Below are 12,186 nucleotides of genomic sequence, written 5' to 3' on the forward strand. Positions count from 1 at the left end.
GTGCAAATGGTACCTCTGCAGGTCTCTGATTTATATAAAATATCAATATCCTAAATTAACAACTTTTTCACCAAATAAAAAATATGTATAACATAATTTTTCTAGAAAGATGTACTTAAAACAGTTTATTTGAGATATATTTTTTTTCTATTGTTCTAATTAATAAATTTACTTAGGTAAGATACATATCATAAACATACATGGTCCAATAGATAAAAGTTAAAGAGTAGTGGCCAGTCTTCAAACATGACCATTTATGGCACATTTCCCCTAGCTTATCGATAAAAGCCTTAGGGAAATTTAATATGTATTAAAATTTATGTAAATAATATAAATTAAGCAAAATTTATAGTTTGGTAAAATATAGGGTCTGTAAAATTAAAATCATTTCTCCTTTCATTTCATTTATGTTATATTTGATAAAAGGTTATAATATTCAACGTTATTTGAATAAGATATTTTTCATACAATAATATTACGTAATTATATTTATAAGGTCAATCTAATTTAATACTTATAGAAGTTAAATTTAATAATTATAAAATAGTATTATACAAGAATTTAAAATATAGATACCAATTTGTTTTGACTAGTAAGATCGATCCAGACCGTGGTCCTAAATAAAAAACATATTTTTTTAACCTAATTTGATTTGTTTTCTCATTTTATTAAATATAAGAGTATTATATAAACAATAAAATTTATCCAATGGTATTGAAAAAAATGATTTTGTGCTTGTAGAGGGCATATTAAAATTAAGAGTTTGTGTTTTTTGAGATATTTTCATTTTCATCATTAGAAGTATATATTTTATGTTTTATCAGATGTCTGCTTAAGGTACCTAATTATTTTATTAAGAATAAGGTTAAGTAATTTTTACAATAAATTATACAGACAGTTTCTTTAAAAAAAAATAGAACTATATAATAACTAAAATATTTTAATAATATTATTGCTTATTTTGATTAATTTATTGCTTAAAAAATTATAAGCAATTATTTTGTGACTAGGTGCTGACGATACATTAAATTTGGTACTGCAGTGAACACATACTCCATGTTTTTATTGGGACTATAAGTAAAATGTTTCTTGGACAAACTTATGGTTTTCATATTGTAAAATAAAAATTAACAAAATCTAAAATGACTCCTCTAGAAAAATATCATAAAATAAAATATACAAAAAAATTATATTAATTGTATAGTAAAGCAAACTTAAACAATAATAAAAGACCGGTCCGGACCACGGTCCTGAAGAAAAAGATCGATCCGACAATCGGTCCGGTCCGATCCCGGTCTAAGACCGATAGGACCGAACCGTTGACCTTCACTAGTTTTGACCATATATTCGATATAAAAATTTATATATATTAACTCCCTTTTTCTCATAGTACTCTTTGTAAATATTTATAATTTCTCATCTTAAAATAACATCGTATACCCAGTTAAAGAAATAAGGTTATGCACTATAGTAATAATATAATCGAAATGGCATTGCAATTTTTTTTTATAAGTTTTATTTTTTTAGGAATACAAAAGAAAATATGTATAAATTTATAAACAATAGGGAATAAAAGTATAGGTAAAATATTTTCTAAAATTGAAAAAACGCTTTAAAATATGTTCCATCTTCTTTAAGTCACGGGTATCGTTCAACGATCATAGCATGACCCTAGAAAAAAAATAAGTTGTTTAATTGGCATTAAATTTTTAGCAAAAATTTTATTTAAAAAAAGATAGAAAATTTTAATTATAATAACCTGTCCCCCTGCGGCGCAAGCAGCAACCAAAGCCAATTTTCCGTTCTCCTTTATGAGTCTGTTAGCGGCTGTAACAACGAGTCTAACTCCAGTAGCACCGAATGGGTGGCCAATTGAGAGAGAGCCTCCCCAAGCGTTTAACTTTTCTAATGGGATAGCACCGACCTAGAGATATTATAATATTTCTAATAGTTATTTGCTTTTTTTATACATCTTACGATTTGTCATTGTCGCAAATATTCTGCTACAAATTCAAAAAAAAAGTTTAGAAAAATATCTAATAACTTCTCATAAAGCTGTGGACCCTAATTATAGTTCAAAAAATTAAAAAATGTTTAATTGGACATTTTGAGGCCACAGATCAAACAAAGACCGATTTATAGACGACCCATAGAATCGGGGGTAATATAAACGAGAGTCAGGTTCGGACCTCTCTCAGAAAATCGGTTACGATTAAGTTTCAGTCAGCAAAATCTCTCATTCTATTTCACGCTGGTAGAATTTCTAGGGAATCTTCTGTTCCCTGTTTTTATATTTTTATTTTACTTTAATTTACAAAAGGGTTTCTTGAACAATGTTCGCATTTCTGTGTCTGACTTTAAATTAAATATATTTTAATTATATCTGGACTAAAATAATATACCGAAATTAACAGTGTGAAAAAAATGAAAACCATCATTTCATAAACAAGCATGTTTAAATGGAGCCTCATGGTAGAATTTTCTAATGATATTTTCCTAATTTTTTTTAAAAGTGATAATATTAGGTTATTCCTAACAGGCCTTGCAAATTATAAAATAAACTCACACCCTTTGTTTAGATTGAAAAAAAAATTGTCTTTTGAAAAATGTCAATATTTGACAAAAATAAAGGCTCAATAAACTTTTATGTCATTTTGGTAAATGTATATTATTTATTTATTTCAATAAATAAACAAATTTATTATCAAAATTTATTTTAAAACTAAATAAATAATATAAATTACAATTTAAAAATAAAATAACTTTTCCTTTACGGTTAGCATAATTTTGATTGAACCAGTCAGAGTCAAGAGCTTTCAAAGTAGCTAATATTTGGCCCTAAAAAACGTTTGCAAAAATAAAAGAAAAATTATTTCGCAATTCGAGAATGGTGAATAGATAAAAATTATATATTTAGTAATAAGAACCTGACGCAAAAAAGAATATTTTTTAAAAAAATTTAACTTTAAAACTTAAACGCCTTTCTCTTCGCGCCATTTTTCAAAATATCCAAGTCTAATTTGGCTCATAGGCCAGCTTCAAACTAAGAATTTATCTCATAACACTGACGAATTTAATATAATTAATAAGGTTAACATATGTTTTTATGTTTGTGCTGGCAGAAAAAATAAGGCTAATTTTGCTTAGAGGTGGCCCATAATATTTTCATTTGTGGTGCCACATATTTAAAAAAAAAGTTTGCAGATTTTAGCGTTTTAAATTTCTGTTTTACATATAAAAGAGTGTTATATGCTGAATTTTTTTGTAAAAATTTAACGAACGGCAAAGGCTTCATGATATTCGAAAACGTCGATGTCTTTTAGAGTCAGTCCATTTCTATCCAAAATTTTAGGAGTCGCGTAAGCGGGCCTTTAATTTGTAAAAATAGAAGTTTTTATAAGTTGTATTAATTTTTATTTTTAAAATTTTTTTTAATTTTATTATCTATCTTATAATCTATCTTATCTGATCTAATCTACTATCATTTATCTATCTATCTATCTATCTATCTATCTATCTATCTATCTATCTATCCATCCATCCATCCATCCATCCATCCATCCATCCATCCATCCATCCATCCATCCATCCATCCATCCATCCATCCATCCAATTTATCTTGCTAGTAGATTAATTTAAAAAAATAGTATCACTTACCCAAGCAATAGTTGATCTTTAGGATCCTGTGAAACGTATATGAAATCCCTAAAAAGACATGAATAATTCACAAATACAAAATTAAAAATTACAATGTTGAGTGATATTGATATTTAATCTCTAAAAAATTGTAATATGTTCATCACCAATGCAATTTTTTTTATATTTAAATATTGTGTTCCACCATTTTTAAAGTGTAAGACAATTTTAAACAACCGTACTGTAAATGTACCGAATAAAATTACAAAATTTTTTTATTATCGTAAAAATTTAAATCAAGTTGAAATTAAAAAATGGCAATTCACACATAAAAAAAATGCCATAAAACCTCAAGTAGGCTTTGGGTTTAAGCCCAAGTTGTTTAGCTCTCTCTTCGGTCATGATAAGCCCCGCGCTGGCTCCGTCCGTTAAAAATGAGGCATTTCCCGCTGTTACTGAACCGTAGGGTTTAATAAAAGCTGGTTTGAGTTTCGATAACTTATCCAAATCGCTTACTCTTATGCCGTTGTCTTTGTAGATGGGTTCTTTTTGAGCTGTTTTTTTAAATTCAAAAAGATATTATATATGATCTTTAATTTATGAAATGAAACTTGTAACTTTACAGAACTAATAATATCTTATTTAAAATAAACTTTTTATAGTAATAATTTAATATAAAATACGTAAATATATATTTATTTTTTTTAAATTAAATTTGACGTTTCCTGCAACAACAAGCTAGTCGAAATCCATAAGCTTATTCTAGCACAGATTTGAGTGAGTTTATCAAAAAAATTCATTTTTGTTTTTTTTTCTTTCCTTTTTTTTAAATCCATGTACTCATTATTTTTTATCCTTCACCTCTCGATATACTTACTTTTTATAATACATCCTTCAATTTTTCCTTCCTTTATTTAATCCTATTTCAGTGCAAAGAAACCTAAGACCGGATAAGGAATAATATCTGATAAAAGTCCGCCTTGCGATGCCTTCTCCGCTAACGTATTGGACCTTAGCGCGTAAGCGTCTTGTTCTTGTCTTGATATCGCGAAGGCTGCCGCTAATCTATCGCCAGAGTGGCCCATCGTTTCGTTCGTAGAGAATTCCGCTATGGCTGGTAACTTAAATTATTTTATTTTTTTCATTTAAGAAAATATGATTACAAAAAAAAATGTAAAAGGTGTTGTAAATTATAACATTTTTTATGTATATTAAAAAAATGTCAATCATTAAAAACTTTGATTTTTGATATATTTTTTTTTACAATTTTTTTTTTTTACGATGAAAATTTCTTTTTTTTTAAATATAAAATGATTTTTATGATTTTAAATAATGAGTATTTTAAATAAAAACCGTTTGTAATCATCTGTTGTGAAATTTTACTAAGTCTAAGAATTAGTAAGAAGGTCTTTCTGTTAGTTAAGGAGTTTTTTTTATATATATTTGATTGGGGTAAGTTTTCTTTGTTTCGTTTTCGTAGTTCCTTTTTGAGTTTTATCAGTTGGTGCCGTGTAAAGCAAATGTTCCATAAGGGTTATTGCAGTCACAATTCGCAATTTTATTACCACTATATTATCAATGCGGCGAGATGACCACTCTTTCAGGTGCAGTATATTCTCATTTGTATTCGACTTTGAGAGAAGGCCACTATAGGCAAATATTCAAAATTGGGAATTAATATATTATAAAGGTAAAATAAAAACACAAATATTCAAAATTGGGAATTAATATATTATAAAGGTAAAATAAAGGCACAAATATTGAAAATTGGGAATTATTATATTATAAAGGTAAATAAAAAAGATGATTATTCCAAAATTGGAAATTAATATATTATAAAGGTAAAATAAAGAAGATGATTATTCCAAAATAATTAATATATTATAAAGGTAAAATAAAGACACAAATATTCAAAATTGAGAATTAATATATTATAAAGGTAAAATAAAAGGATGAATATTCCAAAATTGGAAATTAATATATTATAAAGGTAAAATAAAAACACAAATATTCAAAATTGGGAATTAATATATTATAAAGGTAAAATAAAAAAGATGAATATTCCAAAAGTGGAAATTAATATATTATAAAGGTAAAATAAAAAAAGATAAACATTCCAAAATTGGAAATTAATATATTATAAAGGTAAAATAAAAAAAGATAAATATTCCAAAATTGGGAATTAATATTAAGATAAAATAAAATAATAAATATTAAAAAAAGAGGGACTTTCATAGAGGATCTTTTGTTTTGTTGGGAGGAGGTTTTCAAGTGAATATTATTATTAAAGTAATAGCGGAATAATATATATGCATCAAATTATTCGAAATCTTTACCTAACCTACTATATTATCTATGACAGTATTCTTAAGAAATGAAATTCCTATAAAAACCATTTTTTAGTAATACGTTATGTTTACTTCGCTTAAAATTTTTTAATCCTTATATAAAATTATTCAGGAATATAAGGAAATTATTCCAGGATATTCAAATAAGGTTTGCGAAATCATATTCGAAATTATGTTAAATCATTAGACATTAATTTTTATATTAAAAAATCAGTGATTATATTCTTATGAATCTATATTCTACATTATTATTTTGCTTTGGATTGTATATACCTACTTGTATTTATCTTTTCCATATTCTCCATATCGTTAATTAATCATGGAAATAAGTGGAATGATATCCTGGTCACGGCACCAACTGTCAAATCTCTAAAAGGAACTACGAAAACGAAACAAAGAAAACTTACCCCCAATCAAATATCTATAAAAAAAACTCCTTAACTTACAGAAAGACCTTCTTACTAATTCTTAGACTTAGTAAAATTTCCACAACAGATGATTACAAACGGTTTTTATTTAAAATACTCAAATTATTTAAAATCATAAAAATCATTTTATATTAAAAAAAGAAATTTTCATCGTAAAAAAAATAATGATTGTAAAAAAGATATATCAAAAATCATAAAAAAAAGAAATTTTCATCGTAAAAAAAAATAATGATTGTAAAAAAAATATATCAAAAATCAAAGTTTTTAATGATTAAAAAAATGTTATAATTTACAACATGCCACCCCTTTATGGGCGCATGGCATGAATATAAAAAAATAATAATAAGATATTATTACAAAATTTTCAATGTACTAACACTAATCCTATAGAATTCAATAATGTACTATGATACTAATAGGGGTGTTATGATGAAGACATTTTATGGGCGACATCAAGGTAGTAATAATTGGTTTTCCCACAATTCCATCGCGTCGTTATTTTGTAACAATATCTGGGATCCCGAAGTGCACGGGGCGGTTTCAACGATAGTAGTCATAGCTCTTCTGAGAAGATCCTCCTCCAGGGGCGTTGACGAGAGACTGGAACTATCATTGGATGTTCGCATTAAATTTCCTCTGTTCGCCGATGGAGCTGAATGGGTGCTAGGGAGCGACAGTTGGATCTGCATCTGTTCACGCATCCTTCTGTTGGTATTCCCACTCTTTCGTGATGGGGATAGGGAATTGTAATTATTTTCCTTGAACGAGGAAGCGACGCTGTTACAGCTGTAACAGTGATGGTCACATCAGGAGTCAATGCAGTGTCATCAGTGGAGATTCTCGCGACCCCCTCACTACTATAAATACCTGGGCCAGTCCGCGGGGAATACCAACAGAAGGATGCGTGAACAGATGCAGATCCAACTGTCGCTCCCTAGCACACATTCAGCTCCATCGGCGAAGAGAGAAAATTTAATGCGAACATCCAATGATAGTTCCAGTCTCTCGTCAACGCCCTCGGAGGAGGATCTTCTCAGAAGAGCTATGACTACTATCGTTGAAACCGCCCCGTGCACTTCGGGATCCCAGATATTGTTACAAAATAACGACGCGATGGAATTGTGGGAAAACCAATTATTACTACCTTGATGTCGCTCATAAAATGTCTTCATCATAACATTCCTATTAGTATCATAGTACATTATTGAATTCTATAGTATTAGTGTTAGTACATCGAAAATTTTGTAGTAATATCTTATTATTATTTTTTTTATATTCATGCCATGCGCCCATAAAGGGGTGGCATGTTGTAAATTATAACATTTTTTTATGTATATTAAAAAAATGTCAATCATTAAAAACTTTGATTTTTGATATATTTATTTTTACAATTTTTTTTTTACGATGAAAATTTCTTTTTTTTTAATATAAAATGATTTTTATGATTTTAAATAATTTGAGTATTTTAAATAAAAACCGTTTGTAATCATCTGTTGTGAAATTTTACTAAGTCTAAGAATTAGTAAGAAGGTCTTTCTGTAAGTTAAGGAGTTTTTTTTTATATATATATTTGATTGGGGTAAGTTTTCTTTGTTTCGTTTTCGTAGTTCCTTTTTGAATTTTATCAAAAGGGATAATACAAAATTATTCCTAAATATTCGAAATTATTCTAAGGTATTTAACATGTTCCCATAGGCCAGGATTTTCCTGTAGGGGGCACTATTAGGCGGAGTTTACGCTATCAATTCTTAGGTTAAATTCACTTAGTGTTGATTTTTGGCTATGTTAATAAAAATAATCTTGAGGATCTAGGTTAACATATTCAAAAAAAATTTTTTTTAGCCTAATTTAAGGCTTGAATTATGTTTAGATTCATAGTTTGTAGATAACGGTATGTACGAGCAACCTCAAATAAATGAATAAATTTATTATAACAAAAGAAAAGTTTATAGAACAAAAAGAAAATATTCCCAAGGAAAATAAAATGATATAATAATTTACGCATAGAACTTTAAAAAAAATTTATTCATTAAATTTGTAAAAACATTTTTGAATTGGGGATGTCATGGCGTGGTCTTTTGGCATATAAAAAGCTTCGGACATAAGATATGAGCCCTCAAATGCAATAATAAAACACATTACTAGGACACAAGGCTTCATAGATTATTTCCATGGGCCAAAAATTGAATTTTTATTCTAAATTTTAGAATTGTGCAATCTATGAAGCACTAATATTGGTTAATTTTTTTATGATTCCATTCAAAGAATTATTATATTTAATTATATTTCTTTAAAAAATAAACCCTTTTATAAGGTAACATATAAAATCGTACTTCGGGAATCAGCGATTTAGGTGTAATCCTAGTAAACAAGGCCAATTTAGAACCAAAGCTCTTAGCTTTGGGGTAAGAGAGCATGATTTGCCTCATTTCCCGGCTAAAACGTATAGGAACGTCGGAGAGCAATTCTACCCCTCCGGCAATAGCAGAGTCACACATGCCGGAATTTATATATCCTATACCTATTTAGAGAAGAAGAAAAAAATTTAAAAAATATATATGAATTGAGGTAAATAAAGAAAGTTAAAGGAGATGAAATATATGGGGTTAAAATAGGTTCACGCTTTTTTTAAGTTTCAAAAAAAACTCTTGTAGCCAATCTTTCTCCTTCTGGATGAATTTTGAATATGTCATGGATTAAAGAATAAGATGGATATAAAATGAAGCATTCATATGTAAGAATATGAGCAGCATTGAGTCTTTAATAAGAAAAAAATACATGGTTAATAAGAATGAGAATAATCAGAATTATAATCGAGGATAAGGATTAAGGTTATGTGCAAGTTTTTCTGAAGATTTAACCCCTTGAGGGGTAAGGTGAAAAAAATAATGGTTGGTGGGGATAGCTCCCACCTCCACCCCACCCCCCATTTAATTTTTTTTAATATTTCACTCAATTATTAAAGTTTTCGATACTTTAGATGTTTACCTTATAATTAATTATAAATAAAACATGTTTGAAGATTTAATATCATAAACAAATTTTATAAGAATTTGAGGTAAATAAAGCAAAAATACCTTAGATACTATGTCTAATATTTTTGCAGTAATCAAAATAACTATAAATTTTTTTTTAATAATAGTGTTTCTTTAAAAATAAAAGTTAGTTTTTGCCTCCAAAGCTAAATGTTATTAAGGAATTATCATTTTAAAATAATTTTAATTTAAAAGAAAAAATATATTTGAAGGAGAAGATACAAGATTGGCATGTTAAAATCTGACCATTTTCATTAAAAATCATATTCAAATGCTTTAATATTATTAAAATATAAATTTAAATCTTACAAGTTGTAATAGCTTGATTGGCTGATATACATGCCATACTTACAGTGTGAGCAGGAATTCTATCTGACAATCCGGCTAGCAATGATGACTTAAAATAATTCAACAAAAATCATTAAATTATATATTTATTTATTTTTAATTAAAAAGACTCTTTGATTAGCTTTTTACGCGTGTTTTATCATATATTATATGCGTTAATAAAGCCATACAAAGAATAAATGTCTTATATAGTTTTAGAATGCATTCTGACTTCTCTGGCAACATTGGTAGTTTTGCAATCTTGTACCACATTACCAAAAACAACATATTCAATAGCTTCTTTGGGTACTTGTGTGCGATTGATTAAACCACTAAAGTAAAAAAAAATTTATTATTCCAATTCTAATATACAACTTTTCTATTTAAGTAAAATACGAGCCTTTAAATATTCATATATAAGATTAGGAGGTAAAGGCTGCTAATATAGTAAGCGATAAGTATGATCTTAAATATAACTAGAAACAAAAAAAAAGTTTAAACACTGGTGTTGGAAGAGGGAGGGGAAAATATATGTTTAATGAATCAGTATGGGCTGATCTACCTGAATTGGTCTATAAAAATGTTTCTCAATTTTTGGACTGGTCCAGATAATTTTTATTGGTTGTTATTTTTTACAATTTGTCCAGCCTAGAAATTTAAAATCAGCACTAACCAAAATAAATATTTTTGAGCTGCCCCTCTCTCTAATTTAAATTTTTGCCTTTTAAATAGAATTTTTATGAGTACCATATAATTAAAAAAACTAAACTTTTATCACCCCCCTAAATAAATAAATAAAACAGTAACATTTCTAAGAATACAATAGAATCTTATATATATTTTAATAATATATTTAAGAACGATTTATGTAGTTTCTTTTTTTTAATAAAAATGCTTTTTTTCTGAAAATTTTAAATTATAGTCATTATTTTTAAACAACTTCTCTTATTTTTCTTTCAAATAATTGTTTGTAGTGATATATTTTACCCATCTCCATATAACATGCCACCTGTCATAGGATTGTGCCATTAATTGGATTAAATGGGGCCAATATTTCACATTTTTTTTAAAATAATGGATTGGGCCAATATTTTCAAAAAAATTGGTTCAAAATTTCTATTGTTTTTGGTTATTTTAAGATTGTATATACAATTATATAATATTTTTTATTTTATATATAATTTCATAATAATAAATTAATAAAAAGAGCTAATTTAATTTATTTATGTTTAAAAAAAGTGAATTATTTTAAAATATAGAATAGCAAAACTTTGATAAAATTTATTTGCAGGAAAAAAATTTAAATGAGTCACATTACTTAATAATGGCTTGATTTAGCTAATTTTTAAAAATGGCTAACCAAAGATTATAGCCATTTTAAATTATTGGCTAAATCTAATTTAACAACACTACATTCAGCCATAAATAGTGCCCATATTTTAAATGAGTTGACTAACTTTTGGAGAACAAATTTGTGAAAATTAGTTGTTTTTTTTGTATAAGAAATAGTAATTTTTTAATGACATTGGTTGAAAGATAAATCATAAACAATAATTAATCTAAAATAAATATTGGACTGCTATCGTTTAGTAATATCAAAAAATATTGGCAGATTAGTAAAAAATTTGTTCAGCTTAAATTATTTAATATTAATTTATGCATAGATATCTTCAGAGAGAGGAAAAAGGGAATTCCTACTTCAAAAATTTGTTTGTAAATTTCCTCCTAGGCACACCCCTCTCTTTATAAAATGTATACAATATATCAGTATAAACAATAATTTCAAATAAAAATAAGTAAAAGTTAATAATTTTTTTAAAATAATGATTGTAATTCAAAATTTTTAAATAAAATAAATGAAAAACCAAAATTATTTTTATAAAAATATAACATAACCAAAGGCCTAGAATATGTGACTACCCAATAAAATTTATCAAGGAAACCCCCACCTAATAATGTTTTCCCCTCCTTTAGCAAAATCCTAGCTATGCCTATGATTTTAAAATATTTTCTACTTTGATAAAAAAAAATATTGATTTTTAAAAGATTATTATTTAACTTAATAGCATATTTTGACAAAGTATGTTGAGTTTCATTTTTATATAGTGTGCCAGATTGAATAAATGGTGTCCTAACAGCATCAACCAAAACAATATTTTTACCAGATTTGTTTACATCTTTTGCTTAACCGTTTATTAATATAATCAAATATAATTATATTAATTTTAAACAGAATATATACTTCCATAGTTTCTTTTAAAAAATGTAAGATATAATGAGTAATTCGCAGCTATAAATATAATTTGATAAATAATACACATTAAAGATGTACTTCGGGATGATTTCATGCTCTTATTAAATAAAACAGCTGATAAATGTAAAAAAATATATAACTGGCAGCCGTCAGCCATC

General features: G+C 26.8%; 1 protein-coding gene across 1 annotated transcript; it reads right to left on the reverse strand.

Annotated features, from left to right (window-relative positions):
* Positions 1-1,518: 1,518 nt before the first annotated feature.
* LOC135922774 (trifunctional enzyme subunit beta, mitochondrial-like) lies at positions 1,519-12,152 on the reverse strand. The gene is made up of 13 exons (XM_065457242.1): positions 12,107-12,152; positions 12,017-12,064; positions 11,834-11,957; positions 10,007-10,106; positions 9,757-9,844; positions 8,746-8,933; positions 4,577-4,757; positions 3,986-4,190; positions 3,658-3,705; positions 3,282-3,369; positions 2,764-2,838; positions 1,760-1,924; positions 1,519-1,671 (listed from the first exon to the last, which is right to left on the reverse strand). Exons 1-13 carry the CDS (start codon positions 12,120-12,122, stop codon positions 1,639-1,641), a joined length of 1,359 nt encoding a protein of 452 aa, XP_065313314.1. The 5' UTR covers positions 12,123-12,152; the 3' UTR covers positions 1,519-1,638.
* Positions 12,153-12,186: the final 34 nt, after the last annotated feature.

Source organism: Gordionus sp. m RMFG-2023, chromosome 1, assembly GCF_954871325.1.
Source record: "Gordionus sp. m RMFG-2023 chromosome 1, tfGorSpeb1-WG-v2, whole genome shotgun sequence".
In the NCBI taxonomy this organism is placed as follows: Eukaryota; Metazoa; Nematomorpha; class Gordioida; order Chordodea; family Parachordodidae; genus Gordionus; species Gordionus sp. m RMFG-2023.